This window comes from Echinops telfairi, unplaced genomic scaffold, assembly GCF_000313985.2.
Source record: "Echinops telfairi isolate 266 unplaced genomic scaffold, ASM31398v2 ScPeMD7_70;HRSCAF=299, whole genome shotgun sequence".
NCBI classification, from domain to species: Eukaryota; Metazoa; Chordata; class Mammalia; order Afrosoricida; family Tenrecidae; genus Echinops; species Echinops telfairi.
Window position 1 is genome coordinate 26,649,390 of NW_022103968.1, and position 18,906 is coordinate 26,668,295.

At 53.3% G+C, this 18,906-nt stretch overlaps 1 protein-coding gene across 2 annotated transcripts; it reads right to left on the minus strand.

Moving 5' to 3' along the window:
* Positions 1-1,990: 1,990 nt before the first annotated feature.
* Positions 1,991-17,755, minus strand: PPRC1 (PPARG related coactivator 1). Of its 2 annotated transcripts, none has more exons than XM_045291582.1 (14): positions 17,603-17,755; positions 13,814-14,002; positions 12,037-12,183; positions 11,834-11,926; positions 8,939-11,717; positions 8,521-8,574; positions 7,526-7,583; positions 6,724-6,791; positions 4,476-5,196; positions 3,442-3,594; positions 3,279-3,345; positions 3,054-3,175; positions 2,657-2,808; positions 1,991-2,381 (listed from the first exon to the last, which is right to left on the minus strand). In XM_045291582.1, exons 1-14 carry the CDS (start codon positions 17,753-17,755, stop codon positions 2,278-2,280), a joined length of 4,860 nt encoding a protein of 1,619 aa, XP_045147517.1. In that variant the 3' UTR covers positions 1,991-2,277. The 2 variants fall into 2 exon arrangements, with proteins under 2 accessions (XP_045147517.1, XP_004701022.1); XM_004700965.3 differs by having other exon boundaries at positions 6,724-6,794.
* Positions 17,756-18,906: the final 1,151 nt, after the last annotated feature.

The following is an 18,906-nucleotide window of genomic DNA, read 5'->3' on the forward strand; positions in this document are numbered from 1 at the left end:
TCCCGCGCTTCAGCTGGGCTGCTGATGCCAGAGTGGGGTAGACCGGCCGCTGGACCTCCCCTCCCCTCTCGACCGGCTCCCGAGAACTCTCCGCAGCTCCCATTCGCGTTGCAGCAGGAGCCTCCCAGGGCAGCCCTTTCTCAGTTGATCGTCCCAGTTTCCAAACTCCCATCCGCAGTCAGAGGTTCTTCATTCGTGTTACCCGTGGTGTTGGTCCCCCAGACGACTGGTCCCCGTGCCTCTCAGATTCATAACCCAAAAACTCGGGACCAAATTACGTGTTCGGTCCGCTCCATGAGGGAAAAATGGTGGTGGAGATCTCTCTCTGAATCCAAGAAATCCCTCAGCCCCTAGTCCTGAAAAATCTTTTGGATCAGAGGTCTGTGAAGAACTAGGGAATCCTCCCAAAGATTTGTAAATTCATCATCAATGGCCAGGTCTGCAAAGGAAATTGCAATTTCTGCCGTACTTTAAATACACTTTAAACTGAATTCCAAACTATCTCATGATCACTTCCCCCTAACGCAGCGGTTCTCAACCCGTGGGTCTCAACCCCTTTGGGAGTCGAAAGACCTTTTCACATGAGTCCCCAGGGTTCCTAATAGTCGCAAAATGAGTTATGAAGTAGCAACGAAAATAATCTTATGGTTGGGAGTCACCACCACATGAGGAGCTGTATTACAGGATTGCAGCATGAGGAAGGTTGAGAACCACTGCAACGGCATCCCCCTCAAAGGTAAGAATCCACTTCATGGACTCCCTTTCTCAAAATAGGTACACCCCCTATTTCCGAGCTATAACTCCAGCAGCTTCAAGAGGTGGCAGCTCCATCTGGCATACATGCATTAAAAAAAAATGTTATTGGGGGCTAGTACAGCTCTTAGCACAATCCATCCACCCATCATCGTGTCAAGCAGATTTGTACCTATGTTGCCATCAACATTTTCAAAACATTTTCTACTTGAGCCCTTGGTACCAGCTCATTTGTTCCCACTCCCTCCCTCATGAACCCTTGACAATTCAGTTTTTCATGTCTTTCACCCATTTTTGTTGCCCCCACCCTGGGAGGGGGTTATATGTAGCTCATTTGTGATTGGTTCCCCCTTCCTCCCCCCACCCCTGCTGGTATGGCTACTCATTGTTGGTCCTGAGGGGTTTATCTGCCCTGGATTCCGTTTCCAGCTCTTATCTGTACCCATGTACATGCTCTGGTCTAGTCAATTTGTAAGGTAGAATTGGGGTCATGATCGTGGGGAGAAGGAAACAATAAAGAACTAGAGGAAAGGTATGTTTCATCAGTGCTGAACTGCACCTTGACTGGCTGGTCTCTTGTGACCCTTCTGTAAGGGGATGTCCAATTGTCTACAGATGGGCTTTGAGGCTCCACTCCGCACTGGCCCTCATTCATATTGATATGATTGTTTGTTCTGCGTCTTTGATGCCTGAAACCCGATCCCATGGATACCTCATGATCACACAGGCTGGTGTGCATTCTTTAAACATTTGCCTGCCTGCTGTAAAATGAGCAAAACTGAGATGCTACATGAGCAGAGTCCTAGTTCAGAGAACCTTGATTTGGAACAACAGGAAAAGAGCTGGTTATCTACTCCCACAGAGATTTACAGCCTCAGAAGCCTCCATGGTGTCTTGGGCCGGAATCCACTTGATGGCAGTGGATTTTGTTCTTTGTGTGAGCATCCCCTACATTCTTGCTGCAACATTTCCTTGGAGGCAATGTAGAATCTCAGACCTAACTCCAGAAGGATGCATTTGGAATGGTCCCCAGATGACTCAAACACCCTCTCGCGCGCGTGAGAATTGCCGCCGTCGTTGATGACAGCTGCAGATAACACACTTGAGAAGTGTCCACAACCCGAAGGTCAAAGGAACTTAGGGGGCTAAGCATGTTCTGGAGAATGTATGTACAGGGAGGAAGAGTGAGTATATTCGGTAGCGGCACCCCAGCAAGAAGCACACGCACACTGGGGAGTTCACTCTAGTTCATGTTTATTAGTCTGCATAGTGACTTTGACGTCCCAAACACCGTGGGAACCCCTCAGCCCCACCCACCTTATAGAGGAATGCAAGTTATCGTTTCAATACCTGTTATAAAAAACAAATACCCCTTAAAAAAATCTGATTTTATACTTTTCTTATTTCATTTTTTTCATTTCTTTATAAAACAGTCATCTCCTCACTAGCAGCTCTCTCCCCTAGAGTGGGGGAGGGGGGTGGAGGAGTTTGGGCACCTCCAAAGGGGGCAAGGAGAGCCCAGGGTTACCTCCGGAGGTTCTTCTGGGCCTGTTTCAACAACGTGTCAAAGTCAAGAGACTGGAATTTGCTCTTTACAGGGGCAGGGTCAAAGTCTTCCCGGTTGGAGTCTATAGAGAAAGACCAACAAATGTCAAAGTTCAGGTCTCTACCACTTCCCAACCATAGGGTTCGAAAAAGGCCACCCATCCCAGCACCGAGTGGAGCTAACATTGCCTTGAATTTAAGTCAGAGGAAGGAGCGTCCCCTTTCTCCTCTCACTCCATCCCTTGGGTTCCTTGACAGGTAGGAAGATAACTCTGCCCAGCCTCACGTTCAAAGGGTTGGGAACCCTCCTAGGAGGGGGATGAAGTGTGCCCAAACCTCAGGCTCTCTCTCCACTCACCAAGATCAGAATAGCTCCTCTTGCAGAACTGCCTGCGGCCCCCAAAGCAAAGATCAAAAGGTTGTTCATCTGCCTGTCGCAGCTTGTGCCCACTCTCGATAGCGGCAATTGCCTCCTCAGCGTAGCGATAAGTGACGAAGCCATAGTTGTCGCTGGTAGAGAGGGTGAGGCAGGGGCTGGGGTGGCTATTTGGACACATATTATGGAGGAGTGACAGCAGTCCAAGATAGAGAGTCTGGAGTAGTTCTTCCCGTTCCCCAAATGGACAACCCTCTGATTATAGAAATGAAGGTGTTCTACATTGCCCGGCAGATCAGAGCAAGGAGGAAAGCCAGAGAAGTATCGAGGGAGCTGAGAGGGGCAGAAAGGACACCCTAACCTTAGAGTCCAAGCTTACCCCTGGACACGGAAGTGGATGGTGCACTCCTCAATCTCTCCGAAAACAGAGAACCTCTGTTTCAACTCTGACCGAGTCATGTGGCCAGGGATCTTCCCAATAAAGACCACCCTTCTCTCTTCCTAGGTTGGGACAAGGAAAACAGACCCACCGTGAGCCAGCCAGGCCCAGAGCTGACGTTGACTGCAGGGGAGCCCTCCTCCAACAGCCTGCTCCTCTACTCACTATTGCACGCTCCTTCTGCAGCACTCTCTGCCTTTGGTAATGGTCATGAGAACGGTAAGAGCTATACCTGACAGGAGGAGGAGCAGGAGAAGAGCCATCAGCTCACCAGACAGAAGCTAACCCACGACTCAGCACTGCTACCCTTCTCTAAACACATGCTCACCGCCGCCTCCTGTCACTCCTCCGGTGGGGGGATGGGGAGCGGGACCGGCTTCTCGAACTGGAGGAAGATGACGAGGCAGGCGATGAGGAGGAGGAAGAGGAGGAGGAAGAGGAAGAACATCTTCGAGAACGCCCGGAGGAGCTGCAGCTGGACCTGGAGAATTAAGGTGCATGAAGAACTAGGAGCACCGCAGCCATCCCCCACTTACCCCAACCTGGTCTCTGCCAGCCCCACTGCCCGGCCGGAGCCTCAGGTCCAGAGACAGAAAGAGCAGAGCAAAAGTTGTCTGCAAGAACACGAGTCTTGGTAGAGGCCCTCGGTGGGAACTTTGGATATGTGTGGAATCTTTTGGCAAAGATCCTACTGTCAGTTGTGCAATTAACATTTTAAAAATATTTCTCCATCAGAAAACAAGAAAACTACATAAAGGGCAGGGCGCTCAGTTGGGGCCAGCTAACTTTGATGCTGAGACCAGAGCTGAGTCTCTGGCCCGCTGCTCGTCTGTTCATGTCTCAGAGGATTGCTCCAACCATGGGGTGGGGGGACTGTGTTCGGCCTGTGGAGGTCTCGTCTCTGAAGGCATCTCTCTACTACAGGAACAAAAATTCTTCTACTGGGGAAGATCAGGATCCAGCAGGAGTAAGGATGGTGCAGGGAACTGATGAGTGCAGTAACACCAAAGGCACTGGCCCAGATTCTGCTCAACAGGAGGCCCAGGGAAAGACAGCAGGTGGGGAACAACTCGCCCACTAGCCCACACAGCAACAGGAAAAGCCCAAATCAGCACCAGGATCGCATGGGAAGAAATTGGCCTGGTCAAGGTCAAATCCTAGGAGTTTCCCCAACTCCAACAGAGCACAGTAGCTTTCGTCCCACACTTTGGCTCCTTTGACAATCATTGAGAAAAGCCAAAAGCAGAAATAGAAACCTTAGTGCTTGAAAGTATCAACGTTAAGGAACAAGAGCTTTCCAAGGAAACCAGAAGTTCACGAAGCTCCTAAAGGGAGAGGCCATAAGGGGCCACCAGAGCTCACCTTCGCCACCTCTTGTGGGGAGGGGAGAGGGACCGGGACCGGGACCGGGATGAGGATGACGAAGATGATGCGGAGGAAGACGCTTCACTGGTCCCACTGGACTCAGAGCTGACAGACCGGCTGCTGCAGCCCCGACGACCCTGCCAGCACAGGCTTGGGGGGCTGGCTGACCTGCAAGCCTTTCGGTAACAGCGCATTGACCGCTGCTTGGCTGAGGACACAGGGGGAGTCCTAGTGTTCATTTCATTCCGGCAGGGTGAGGCCTCAGGGGACAGCAAAGTGGACGGGGCAAGGCAGGCAGCTGGGGCATCTGCCTGCTCAATGCTAGTCCTGTGATCAAGTGGCTCCTGGGAGGCAGCTGTGGGGAGGGCCAAGGGGACAGCTGGGCCCAGGGACAACACGGGCTTGATGGTGATGTCCTGATGGCGTTTGACGTTCCATCGGGAGCCCACCTCTGGAATGACTAAGGCAGGCATCTTTTTTGGGGGGGTCCTGCTCCGGACACAATAGTCATGATCCCCGGAGCCCACGTGGACTGGACTAGGGCCAGGGGCCTCTTCTTGGAGGCGGGCTGTAGATGGATGTTTGGCCTCTGTGACTCCTTCAGGCTTCAGGGTTCCCTCCTGGGCGTTGGACTTAGGAGATTTGGCTTTGGCCAGCAGAGAAACAGCAGCCAGGGGCTTCCATAACTGGTGGGGAGGGGTGGCTGGAGGGGTGAGCCCTGTGGGATGAGGGAGGGCGGAGAGAGCATGGTGAGATCCCACTCTTCACTTCCAAACAGACTCCAAAGACACACACCCCCGCCCCAACTCAGAAAGGGTACCAAGCAGTCAACAGCCCAGCCCATCCCACCGCTCTTCCTGTGATCCCCGCATCGGGGACCAATGAGAGAAACCCCACCTGCTAGGAGCCCCCTAAGCCCTTTGTTCTCACTGCCAGGTCCTATCCAGACTCCTTTTCCATTCTTAGCTCCACCCCAACGTGCCACCCATCCCTGCATCTTTCCTGAGCTCCTGCCATCATCTTCTAAGGGTCTCCTGAGCTCTGGTTTCTCATCATCAATCTTTCTCTTTCCCCAATCTTATGGTATCTTCTCATGTATTCATCAATCTACATTCCTGCTAGTGAGGGCTTCCAAACACCAACCAGGCACGGTTTCTCCAACTGCTCTTTACCATGCACAGGATAGCCTCTAAACACAGTAACAAGGCAGTCAATGCATGTTCCTGTAACTCAGGGTAGCCTCTAAACACAGTAACAAGGCAGTCAATTGCAAGTTCCTGTAACTCAGGGGTCCACAAACTTTTCAAACAGGGGGCCAGTTCACTGTCCCTCAGACTCATTGGAAGGGCCGGACTATAGTTAAAAACAAAACAAAACTATGAACAAATTCCTATGCACACTGCACATATCTTATTTTGAAGTAAAAAAACAAATGGGGCAAAAACACCGGCAGGCCAGATAAATGTCCTCGGCGGGCCGCATGTGGCCCGCAGGCCGCAGTTTGAGGACGCCTGCCGTAACTGACCTACTTGCTACAGCTTCCCCTCTCGCTTTAACCTTGTTATCAGTGTTTCCCAAAGTGGGCAATACCATCCCCTGGGCAAGGGGCGAGCATGCTGGAAAAATCCAGAAGGAGCTGTAAAAACAGCACCCCCACTTTATCCTGGTTTATGGCCTCTACTATAAATTGTTAATTATTGGGGGGGGGTACTGAGTCTTCTCCCCCAACCCCCCCTTAAAAAGAGGACAGCTGATTAAATAAGTTTGGCAAGCTCTGGACTACCACTAGACTCTGGCCGTACCAAACCACCCACAAAATCCCAAACACACACCAGGATGCTTTGTGTCAGTTTGCTTAAGCTGCTCCCTCTATCCAGGATGGCTAGTCCCTCATTCAGCCCAACTATTGGGACCTTTCTTCAGCCTGTTTGGGTGGTTAGCTTTTATACAAAGAGGACTTAACAAGTTTGTGGGGAAAATGGAATTGAATTCAAAGGTGATGGAATCTTTCTAAAGTGCCCTCATATAACCTCCCAACCTCATATAACCCCCTTTGACCCCCACTGTGAACCGGCTTCTCTAGCATACCACCTCTGGCATTCAATCTGCTCCTGTGTGCACACAACCTCAAAGGTGGAGACCTCCGTATCCCTATCACCAAGACACACTCGGTGCGAAGCAGGCTCTGGAAATGTTTGCTGCTTGAACCAGTCAAAGGCAGAGGTCATCCTCCACCAGAACCCACCTGCCACGTTGGCCAGTTCTGGGGCTTGTAACCGGTCCAGGGGCTTCTTCTCCTGGGAAGGGTCACCGCTGCTGGCAGGGGTGGGGAGAGGGAAAAGCCTGGTTCATTGCCTCCTCAACATCTTGCCAATCTGCTCTCCTCACATGGCAACGGGATAAGGGCAAGAGCAGACCGCAGTGGGAAGCACAAATGGCTCCTCTTGCTCTCCCCTGGCGCAAAAGGGGCCACCATGGCTGAACTGTAGATCAGGTCTCAACTCAGCTTGGCCTCATTCTAGGAGGCAGGTAACTAGGACCTTGAACTCCCCACAACTCTGTCAAGCCAGGAGCCTTGCCTGCCTAGCTCCAAGCAACCGGAGACCAGGGGGAAAGGGAACATGGAAAAGGCCTTTCAGTTCACTGGAGAGCTAGTAGGACCAGATACCTGTGTCCTCCATGGAGTCAGGGAAAACCTAGCCCTGAACATCTTCCCCCAACTTCTACCCCTTCCCCAGCACTGAGTTTACTCTATAAAGCGCAGCAATCCCCCAGGCATGACCCGCCCGAAGGCAGTCAAAGGCATGTCACAGCCTTGGGACTTGTGGACTGAAATGAGCTGGAGGACTGCACACACCCTCCCGCCTTGACACCTAAGATAATACCCAGTGGGACTGGGCAGATATAGGCGGTGAAGAAAACACGGGGAAAGCCGTAAAGGCAGACGAGGCATCCTGCCACAGAGACATCGGTCAAGGGTCCTGGAGTGCTGGCTGGCTGCTGACCAACAGCTGTAGGGTAACTCGCTCTCGAGTCTCCATACTTACCCCGAGTTTCCTACAGCCAAGCTGTCAGCAGGAGCCGGGGGAGGGCACTCCTTTTTGGCTGCAAAGAAACCACACTAGTTACAAGCCCAACCAGATGTTCTGGACTGTAGGGCATAAAGTCTGGCTTAGAGACCCAAAGGAGGGCTAGCAGGTTGCCTGAAGTTCTGCTGCTGGGCTCTCCCAGAGACCCATCCTTCTTCAGCGGGGAACCAGACACTATTTTTAACATGCCTCCATCAAAACCCCCACACGCTTCGGTGACCTGGAGATCGTGGGTCAGAAACGCGTAGGTCTAGATGACTCGCCTAGCTAACTTCCAGCCTCACAGCCGACTTGGCTGACACTCATTTCCACCTCGTACGCTAAGTACCCGTTCTCAAGTCGACGGCAAGTCTTCAGACCCACTCCTCCGCCCATCAGACCTCACATTACTAAGAAGACACAGGATTGCCCCTCCACAACTTCTAGAACCATCCTTGCAACCAGGAAAACGGAGCTATTCAGGCTTCCTAAAAAGCACGTGACCATGCCTTCACTAACCATCCACACAACATTCACTTTGAAATCCAATCTTTTGAGGCCCAGGATGAGCTACTTCCCTCTAGAACATACGAAACCCCCCCCCCCTTTGGGAGTCGTATGGACCTTTACAGGGGTCGCCCGATTCATAACAGTAGCAAAATGAGTTATGAAGTAGCAACAAAAATTTTATGGTTGGGGGGGAGGTCACAACATGAGGAACCTGTATTAAAGGGCATCGACATTAGGAAGGTTGAGAACCACTGCTCTCAAAAGATGTCCTCAAGCCACCCCTGCCTGTTACGAGCTTTGATCATCTCACAGGTGCAGCTCATCTGTCCATCTCAACGAAGGGGTTGCTCTGGGGGTCAAGACTGTTCTTCCCCCCACCCCAGCGACGATCAGGCTGGGCCCCAAAGTGGTTAACAGCAGAAAAGGAGTTGGGGTTGGAGCTGAAGCTACACAGGATCTTTTACCTTCTGATTTCTCAAATTGCTCCAGCAGACTGGACAGGTCCGACGCCTCAATGCCTGGGAAAGGCACAATACAAGATTGGAAACCAGGCCTTACCAGGCCCAAGCAGACAGACCTCAGGCATCCTTCCTTCTCCTTGTATGTCCCTCTGTCCACGGTACGAAGTAAAACCACGGTGACAGAACAGAGTGGCACTCAAGATACCAACAAACCCAGAACTGTGTCTCCAGGGAACCCTCCAAAGTAGTCCCAAGAAAATTACTCTCCACCCAGTAGTAATTTGCCTTGCAGGGTCTGGAAAGGGACATTTGTATCAGAGACTTATAAGTTCCCCATATGTGAAAAAGCTTTCCTTGTCGGGAACAGGACACGCAAGCACTGAGCTATGGGAGATGGCTTGGCTGTGTGTGCGGCACTCACCAATCTCACTGATGAAAGCCTGCACCACGTCCTCGGGACCCTGGGTGCGTTGGACAGGCAGGAAGGATAGTTTCCTTAGACAGGCTGGGTGAAGAGCAGGCAGCTTGGTGCCAACACTCTGCCTTGGTTTGGGCACAGCCTTGGCAGCAAGAGAGGGGAGCTTCTCCTGTTGCCTGGTCTCCTGGGTCTCAGGCTTTGGCCTCCCCGACACGAGCTCAACAGCCGCCCCCTCAGCAGCTAGGCAGGGTGGGGCCTGGCTCTGGGGACTTTGCACTGGGGAAGCCACCTTGTGTTTCAGGGGGGGAGACACAGGCACTGGCTTGGTGGGCTCTATCGGCGAGGCGCCCCGGCCAGTGGGCCCAAGGCTGACAGACGGAGCCACAGGCACCGGAAGTACACTTTCAGAAGGGTCAGCTGGGATGTCACTGGGAGCTACTTGGGGTGGGGGAGCAACTCTCCCAACAGAGGCTGGAGGTAAAGGAGGCGGAGGCACCGAAGGCCAGAATGGAGGCGGCTGCGGGCTTGGGCCCCATCCCACAGGTCCATAAGAACAGGTGGAACTATAGGGTGGGACTGGGGCTGGAGGGGGTACCCAAGGCACATTGCAAGTGGGAGGCACAGCATAGGTGCCAGGAGTACCAGACACTACAGGCCCCGGTGGTGGGGGCAGGCAGGGATATCTAGAAGGGGGCACAGGTGGATAACAAGGCCAAGGCGGCACAGAAGCATAATGGCTGTAAGGGTCAGGTGGCACTGGCCCCCTACACATCGGAAGACTTGGAGTCTGCAAAGGTGGTGGAGGCAGGCCAGGGAGCCCCTGCCCACTTGGGGGAAGGGGTAACATGGGAGGCATGCCTAGCCCCGCTGGAGGAAAAGGCAGAGTGGGCATTATGGGAGGCATTGGGCCAACAGGAGGTGGTGGTCTTGGAGGCAGTAGCATCTCTTGGGATGGCACCTGCTCCATGGGAGTTGAGGCCACAGGTTTGCTTGACGATGGCTCAGGACTGGAAGCAGCAGGGGTGGGACCCACAGGCACAGCACCCGCCTCGGGAGGAGGCTCAAGTAAAGTTTCAGTGGTTCTCTGCAGAGCTGTCTTCTTGGCTGGAGCTGGTGGGATGACAAGACAAGGGATGTCTGCCAGCCCTGTGGGGGTCTCTGGGAGGCTGGGCCATTTCCCAGCTGGTGGCTGGGCACTCTTCTCTTCTGTCTCTGCTTGGCGTTGCTGCCTTCGTCGCCAATACTCGGACAGGCTGAGGGGCCGAGGTCTGGCTTCCTGGGTTGTGGCATTAGGACCACTTTCTACTTTCAGGGGTCCCACTGCTTCCTTGACGTCAGAGGTGGCTTTTGGGTCATCTGAGGACTCCGACTCCACGCTCCCCGGGGTTGCTGATGCTGCACGACGCCTGAGATCAGTTGGCCTGGACTTCACACACACAGGTTTGACAGGAGCAAGGTCATCGGGAGCAGGGTCAACCGATGCCAGATCATCTGCATTGGAAACAACCACTGCAGGGTCCGTGGTGGCTGCGTCAGCCAAGACTGACTCATGCGCCAGACGGTCGACCAGCTCGGAGCTGGCTGAGGTTTGGTCAACTAGTGCAGGGTCAGCTACAACGGGTTCAACGACAGTAGGAACCGATTCAACAGAGTCAACTGCTATAGGGTTGGCTTGAGCAGATCCAATCACGGAGAGAGGGGCAAGATCAGGGTCGGCTTGGGGCGCGTCCACCACTTTGGGGTGGAGATCCAAAGGTCCACCTTTAGTAGGACTAGCCTGTCCAGTACCACGCTCCAGGTTCTCTGTGCTGGTCTGATCCAAGACAGCTGCCCAGGCCCGAACCCAGGCCCGGGGCTTACCTCCACCCCCAGGAGGCCCCAGCTTTCTTTGAAGTTCCTCCCTAGGCTGCTTCTGCAAATTGCCTGCTTGAGAAGTGGCCTCCAAGGCCACAGCCGACTGCCCACGAGCGGATGACCTCAGCCTCCTGGCACAGCCTTCCACACAAGCTGTGGACTGATCTTTGCTCTTCTTCCTCCTTCCCTTCCGAGCTCTCAGGGACCCAAGCATGGTGCTCGCAGAGGGGTTTGGAGGCTCCTCGGGCACCCCAGCTTCCATGACCTCCTTGGGCTCCAACAAACATGCTGAGTCTAGTCTTGCCTCTTCCTGGGGCACATTGGCCTCTCTCTCGGACTCTGGAGTGGGCATGAGCAACTGCAGAGCCCTGTTAGCCTCTAGCGAGTCATTCAGCACAGGCTGCGGTCCGGTAGGGATCTGCCGCACCAGCACTGGTATTTCCAGCTCATCGCCAGCAGTAGCCGCATGGCCCACAATCTCCAGCACCACACAATCCTCGGACAGCATCAGGTCCTCGGGCTGCTCTAGAAGCTCGTCCTCAAGCGATGACATGTGGGTGAAGTTGGGCAAGCAGTATGGGTGCATGGCCCGCACCAGCTCACTCAGGGAGGAGATGCTCTCGTCACCGACGGATGGTGCCGCCGTCTCTGCTGCTGCATCTTCCTCTTCCTCCTCGGGGCAGGCCAGGTACATGGGGAAGTCTAGGATGTGACTCCCTGAGTTGTCAAACTCCCCAGCAAGCACCTGGGCACTGAAGCCAGCTACCTCCTCCTCCTCTTCTCCATCACTTCGCTGCGGAGGAGGTGAGGACGACCCCCAGCGGGGTCGTGACCTCGGGGTCCTCCGGCTAGGAAGCTTGGGGGAAGAAGTCTCCAAGAAAGAAGGTGGGGGGAAATCCCAAGAATCTGCTGCAAGGGCCATATCGACCTGCAGGACAGAAGAGAAGTCTCAGGAACTCCCTCCAGAAAAGCATTCGTCTCAGGCCCTCCGCCCACACTCCTCCCTCGTGAGTCCCTGAGGTTCCCTGGGTCAGGTTTACTCACTCTGCTACTGCCTGTGGTCGGCCCCAAAGGGTCACCTGAGGCAATCAGGTCGTGATCCGGGGGTGACCGAGACAGGGTAAGTAGCTTGTGCAGCTAAAAGGGAGAGAGCAAGTGGAGCTTTTTGCCTCCAAACAACATGAGCGGACCCATAAGCTCTAACTTCTGTACTAACCACACGTCCCCTCCCCTGATCCCACACTCACCGAGGCTCCTTCCCGAGGTGACACAAGGAGCTCCGAGTCGGGAATGCTATCGAACGGAGACAGGTTCTCGGAATCGGCATTGTCCAAGATTTCAGTCAAAGCTGTCAGCAGCGACACTTCGTTCTGGTCTTCCAGAGACAGCCGGCCCTGCTCCAGAAAGACAATGGGAAAGCCCCACCAAGATGGACTGGAGGCCGGGAACATCAAGTCTCCCTGGCGCAGCTCAACTGGACAGCGAGGACCACTGGGAGACTTTTACAACCACCGACCACCTCTCGAGGGCTGACTGCGACCTATCTTGAAGGGCCTGTAGTCTCTGGTTTCTGTAAGTAGCCCTTGGAAACGCTTGACCAGTAAAAAGTGCTCTTCTTTCTCCTCAAACAGTGGTTCTCAACCTTCCTCATGCTGAGACCCTCTCATAGAGCTCCTCATGTGGTGGTGACCCCCACCCCCAATCATACTACTTCATAACTGTCATTTTGCTAGTTATGAATCAGGTGACCCCTGTGAAAGGGTCATTCGACTCGCAAAGGGGTCGCGACCCAGAGGTTGAGAACTGCTGTTCTAAAACATCCAGGTAACACTTAAAACTACACTAAATAGTTGGAATCTCATCACCTTGGCAACAAGCCTCAGGATTGTTGGAAAGGGGGCATGAGATGGTAGGCCTTGGACAAACCCTACCCCTCTTCTGAAGCCTAATATTTGTCAACAGTGATGTTACTATATATATACACAATTTGTCAAAAGAGATGTTACTATAGGTTGGTGCCCACATGTCTGCTTTACATTGCAACTGGTGTTCTTGGATTAAATGGACTTTGGGGTATAAAACTGGCTACCAGGTGAAGGTATACATAGAAGAGTTCTCCATGTCCTTAAGGTAAGGTGACCAGGTGTCCCGATATTTAATAATTTTTCCCCGCGTCCTGTGTTTTTAAAAAGTCCCGATTTTTTTAAAGAATGCACGACAAGCTAGGGTATACGGTTTTCGGCTGCCATGTGGCTATTTCACCAGGATATGAGTTTTATCAATGGTGTCCCGCTTTACCAATGTTAAAATCTGGTCACCTTACCTTAAGAGATAGCTCCTAGAAGCCAGGAAAAAACCATTTATAGTGTCCCCTTGAGTCTCTTGCCTATAGAACACAGTAGGGTACCCATGGATGCCGTTTCCATCCCCAGGTGGGTAATTTTTGTGCTGAGATGAGCACTCATCCTGTTTTACAGTCTGCTTCTTGTTTTAACTAAGAAAGGCCATTTCCCACATTCACATGCTCAGAACCATCTTCCGTGTCCAGGCTCAGGGCAGAAAGATGCAATGGGCACTGAGACATCACGATCAGTGACTGGTCCCCTTTTCTAGTGGTCTCTAGGACAACCGTGGCAAACGACAAACTTGAATTTCACACAAGGCCCTGCCCTCAACTCAGGTGAGATACGGATGCTCAGCAGGCCCTTCTTCATTGAGCTAACACTGGGCTCAAAGACTGAGCAAAACTTCCTGGCCATGTAGGTTAGAGCCCCAGCAGAGAGAAAGGCCTTGAGCAATTGCAGTCCAGGCCTGCCCGAACAGCCTTCCACAGGACATGACCTGGAAACGTGCAGGTCCACTCTCACCTGGAGATGAAAACCACTTCTCAAGGAGTCAGTTTAGATGCCCAGGCTGCCAGCTCGAGGCCAGAACCATGCCCTCCAACGACTCCAAGCAGTTGAGTTCTAGCCTCCCATCCCAAGCTCCTGCCTGAAGACCTCCATCCAGGTCAGCCCAGCTCACCTCCCCGAGGCTCCCGAAATCCTCAATGAGGGAGATGAGGGAGGCATCCATGTAGCTCTGCATGGTCCCCAGCAGGGTCTCATCCTGCAGCAGCAGCTCCTCCATCTCCAAGTCCTTGTCTCGCAGAGAGGGGCCCAAACGAGCTAGACTGACAAAACCAGAATCACCCCCTTCCTCATGCAGCAGCACCTAGAGCAAAGGGGAAGGGGGTGCGAGTCAGAGGAATGCGTGGCATGGGACATGAGGGGGAGGGGGTTCCAGTTTGATGTGCGCTGTAAACCAGGTACCCATCCTTCCGCTAGGGACCCAAACCCAGCCACAGCCCTACCACTGCCAGACCTGTGGGCTAGCTGGACAAAAAGAAGCCCAGCCCACGAGCCAAGGATGGCAGCATTCAAAGACCTTCGGAGCAGACAAAGTCTGGACTCCATCCACAAATAGTCGGAAACCCAAGGAGATTATGAAACTGGGGAGTCAAAAGATCAAACAGCTCGTTCAGCAGAGGCAACTCCTGGCAGGAGTGAAGCCATCTCAGGGACACACGCAAGCCAAGGAGGGCAGAATGGAGCTAGTTTCAGGTACAGTCTCACCTGACCTCCCTCAAGCGTCTCTTCTCTTAGCTCAAACCTCACCTTCTTGGGGAAGACAAGTTCGCCTCACACTCCTGAATGCACTTGTCCCCAAACCACCCACTTCTCTGGTGATCACATTCTGTCCCCCAGCCCACACCTACCTCCCCAAACTACAATCCAAGTCTCTTAGTATTTTATTCTACGTGTTTCTGGTGCCCAAAAGGGTTGAAATTGTGCTTATAGCTCCCGGTCACCCATGATGCCCGACAGTCTCTTGTACACAATGCACATCCATTTACAAGGTTCTTACCGGGAATCCCACCAGGAGGGTCCCTCCCTCCTTACCCCCCCCCAACAGGTAAAAAGTAAAAGAGAACGCCTGAGTCTGCAGATGGAGAGGCCCCACCCCACGGTCCTCTGAGAACTAACATCTTCAGCCTGTCAGGCAAGGCGCCACCGCCCAGGCCTGTCATGAGTGTGGGTGTGGGCAGGGCCAGAAGTAGCTAGAATAGGGTTGTGGAGGGCAAAGCACAGGGTCTCACCGCTGGAGAAAACAGATGGGTGGAAACAGGAACAAACACAGGTCAGCTCTCCATCACCTTCTGTAGCCAGAAAAACACCCACGCACACTCACCCACCCAACAAAAGCAACAGGTGTGACCATACTTGCCCTAGGCCCCCCCACCACTACACACATGCACACACATCCCCGTGACATGAACCAGCTGAGGAGTTTAGATGCCTAGGAAAAGGAAAGACTGGATGGACACCGATCCAGAAATGAAGGGTGGCAGGGTTGGGGCATTAACCCCTCCCAGGTCGTCACAATCCTGTAATTACCACAGCAGCTGAATAGCATCTGGCTCAGCAAATACTTGAGTGAACAAAGAGACGACACCTTGACTTTGCCATGTCACCTAAACTCCATTCACCTCCACTTACCTAGACCACCAGGCAGGTTCTGGCTTCTCAGGCAAGAGACCCTCCCCTGTCTTGACCTTATCTACCTCTCACTACCCAAGCAGCCCAACTCTCTAAATAACGAGATCACTCAAGGGCTAAGCTTGGGAAGAAGGGCAGTCATCAGCACCTTAGTTTCCACAATCTTTCCACTGGCTTTCCTGCACCAAGCAGCCAGAAACTTTAAAGTACATCGGATCCCTCGCTTGGAACCCACCCCCTAAATCCTTTCAATGACATCCTACTAACTGCTCTTATCATTACATTTACACGCTTCCACATATGACCACTGGGGTCCTGCCTGCACGTAGCTCACCAGGCTCTCCTGGTCCTGGGTGTCCTCTCCGGCCACTCTGCCTGTGACTCTCTCCACAATGGTCATGCAAGTCTCTTGGTTTCTCAAATAAGCCACGTTGTCTCCCCATCTCAATCAATGCTTGTATGTCCTGATCCCTACAACGGAAGCTTTTTCACACATGTGGAACGTACACGTCTCGGATACAAAAGTCCCTTTTCAGACCCTGCAAGGCACAGTACTACTGCCCATCATCCAATCAACTTCCGTTTGCCCTACTTGTCATTATTTATCATCTGTCCTGACAGAAACAAAAGACCCTTGAGGGCAGGGACCATGTTTGTTTGGTTCACCATTGTCCCACCTGTGCCAAAACACAATGTTATCTCAATAGACAGCTAGGGGCTACCTAGTTCACCACCACCAATCAGTTGAGAGAGAAGGGCGAATGAATGTCTCTCCAACACCCCAAACGACCACTGAACTTGGATTCCAACTGGATTTTGGATAACTCCCGCTTCTCCCCTCAGAAGGTATACAGTCAAACAAGATGTAGCCTTGGCACTGGTTCTCTGACTGGACATTCCTGGAGCTAGCCTGTCACCCAACTCCCAGCTAGACACAAAAAAAGCTCTCAAGGACTCAGTTTAATTGGTCAGAAGAGATAATTCAAAATTATGCCTGCCTGCCCCACCCTTCTTTAAAGGTGGTAACTTGTCCTTGGCTGAGGCGTGGGGCAATGACACTTCTTAAGGATGGGGAAATGAAAGCCAAACGGAGGATCTGACAGCATTTCCCCTTATCCAATAAATACTCAGCTACTGTTGAATAGTTCTCAAACTGCCTCCAACTTTTCCCACCAGCACAGGTGCCCCGCCCTCCGCGCCCCCCCCCCCGCAAGAATTCCAGAAAGCCTTAAACATAGACCACCCAGTTGCTGTGTCTACACCTTAGAGGACTTAGCAGCCTCATCCAAAGCTGTGCCTTAAGAACGAGTCAACGGCGAAAGTGGCTTCCCTTTCCTGGACGGGAGCTGGCCTCACGTGTAGGTGGACACTCTCTCCACTCCCCTTGAATCACGGAAGGGGCTGAGCTGCAGACGGCCAAAATGCCAGAGCCCGTGACTCACAATCTACCCCAAGCCGGTCAGACAGAAGCCGCCGCCACCAGCTCACTCCTCCACAGCCCTTCGCCTGGGCTCTCCCAACACCCTGCCCACTACCCTCCGCCATCCACAGGGAGCCAGCTCCCCGGCACATATGGAAAGTCCGTTAGCACCCGAGATCGAGAGCGGCCGCGGACCGAGGCGGACGGAAAAAGAACTCCCAAGCCCTGGGCAAAGTTGCCTCTAGCAGCCCTACCTCCGTACCCGGCCAGGGGCCGCAGCCCAGCCTGGAGATGGCGGGACGGACGGAGACACACCCAGTTCCCGGCAGTGCGGCTCCTGGGCAGACACGAGATGCTGGGCAGCTTGGGGCGGGAGCCACGTGGGCATTCCTTCTCCGCCCCCACGTGGACCCGCGGCCCCCTGACCAGGAGCGCAACCCTAGTTAGTGGGTGCCGGGGCCGCCCAGAGGGGGAAGGGAAGCTACAAGTTCACCCGCACCCCGCCGCCCCACGTGGCTCCAAACAGGCAACTGCAGCGCGGGGCTAGAGACGCAGCGGACGGTCGGCATCTTTAGATCGCAGCCATCCCCTCCGAGTCCGAGTCCCCTGGCCCCCTCGCACGGCCCTGAGTGTTTCCGACACCAAGCTCTGCCCATCCCGCGACCCTTTCGAATGGCGAGAGGGATCTCGCCCCCCATCTAACCGAACGCCCGGGTCCACTCGGCCCAGGCCGGCTCCCGCGGCCACCCGGCATCGATTCTACAGCGCTTCCTCCCTTTCCTGTGGCGTCCACGTGTCACCCGCCCGGCACACGCCGCTCTGCTGCCAGCCGCGGGCCGCCGGCCAGCCTCTCACCTGCTCCGCACCGCTCACAGAGCCCGCGCTCCCATACGGTGCTTGACTCCGGGCGCCCCAACCACCGCTGAGGACCCCGCCGCCAGGCCCCGGCCCGGGGCCCCCGCCCGGGGGCGGCGCGACTCCGTCTCTCCGTCCCCGGCGCGCCGCCATCTTGGCCCCTGAACACCCCGCGCGGCTCTACTCGCCGGCGCCGCCCAGCCCAGCCGATTGTGGCGAGGGAACTACAACTCCCGTGCGACCTGCAGAACTACAAGCCCCAGGGCGCCGTGTGCAAGCCCGCCTGCGCCCGGGACGCGCGCCTCGGGCTCCCGCAAGGGTGCCTGGGAACTGCAGTCTCGAGGTGGAGGCAAGCAGGCACGTGCCGTTGGCACACTAAAGTGCGTAGGTATTGTGTTCCGCCTTGAGGCCGAGATGGGGAGCGCGCGGTAATGAGGATATAGTTAATATTTACATGTCTTTTTTTATTAAATTTTCCAACACCCCCCCCCTTTGTCTGAACGTTCCACCTGGTATACATTCTTTTAACCTTAAATCAACCTGTGTTGTTGAGACAGCACCCCCTCGTGGGCGCCCGTACTGGCAGGGTCTAACCCTCCCAATGCTGCAACCACTGCTGGCTTAGTTTACAAACCCTGCATTTTCCACGTCTCTCTGCTGCTGCTCACGAATCTCTACTGATTGACTCCTTACCAGATTTATTTCCTGCCTGCTACGGATCTCCTTACTCTCCTCAATGGCAACAAGTATTCTTTGTTTTTCCGCCTGAAATCGGGTTTCATGCCCATTTATCCAAGGAATCCTTTCTAATTAGCTCTACAGTTACCACTGCCTCTGCTATGCACTCATCTGAATGGTCAGAAGTTACTAATGGCCTTTTTCCATTGAAAATAATTTTTCATGAAAGTTTTTAAATTCTTTCAAACAATATAAAACTTACGTAAAATTTTTCTTAATTGTACTTAGGCTTCAGTATCTAGTTTTATTCCCCCGATTTAACCCGTTAACCTTTGATATGTATCCATCCAAACTTTTTTCTATGATTATAAATATGTGTATGGACACACCTTGGTCTTCGCTCAAAAATGGGATAATCCCATATATGTGGAATATACATATATGAAATTATTCAATTTTAGAACAAAGATTAATGTGTGTTCTTGTACACATGTAACTTACTCTTTTCCTGTAAGAATATGTTAATTTTTCTTTTTTAAATCATTTTATTAGGGGCTCATACAACACTTATCACAATCCATACATACATCAATTGTGTAAAGCACATTTGTACATTCATTGCCCTC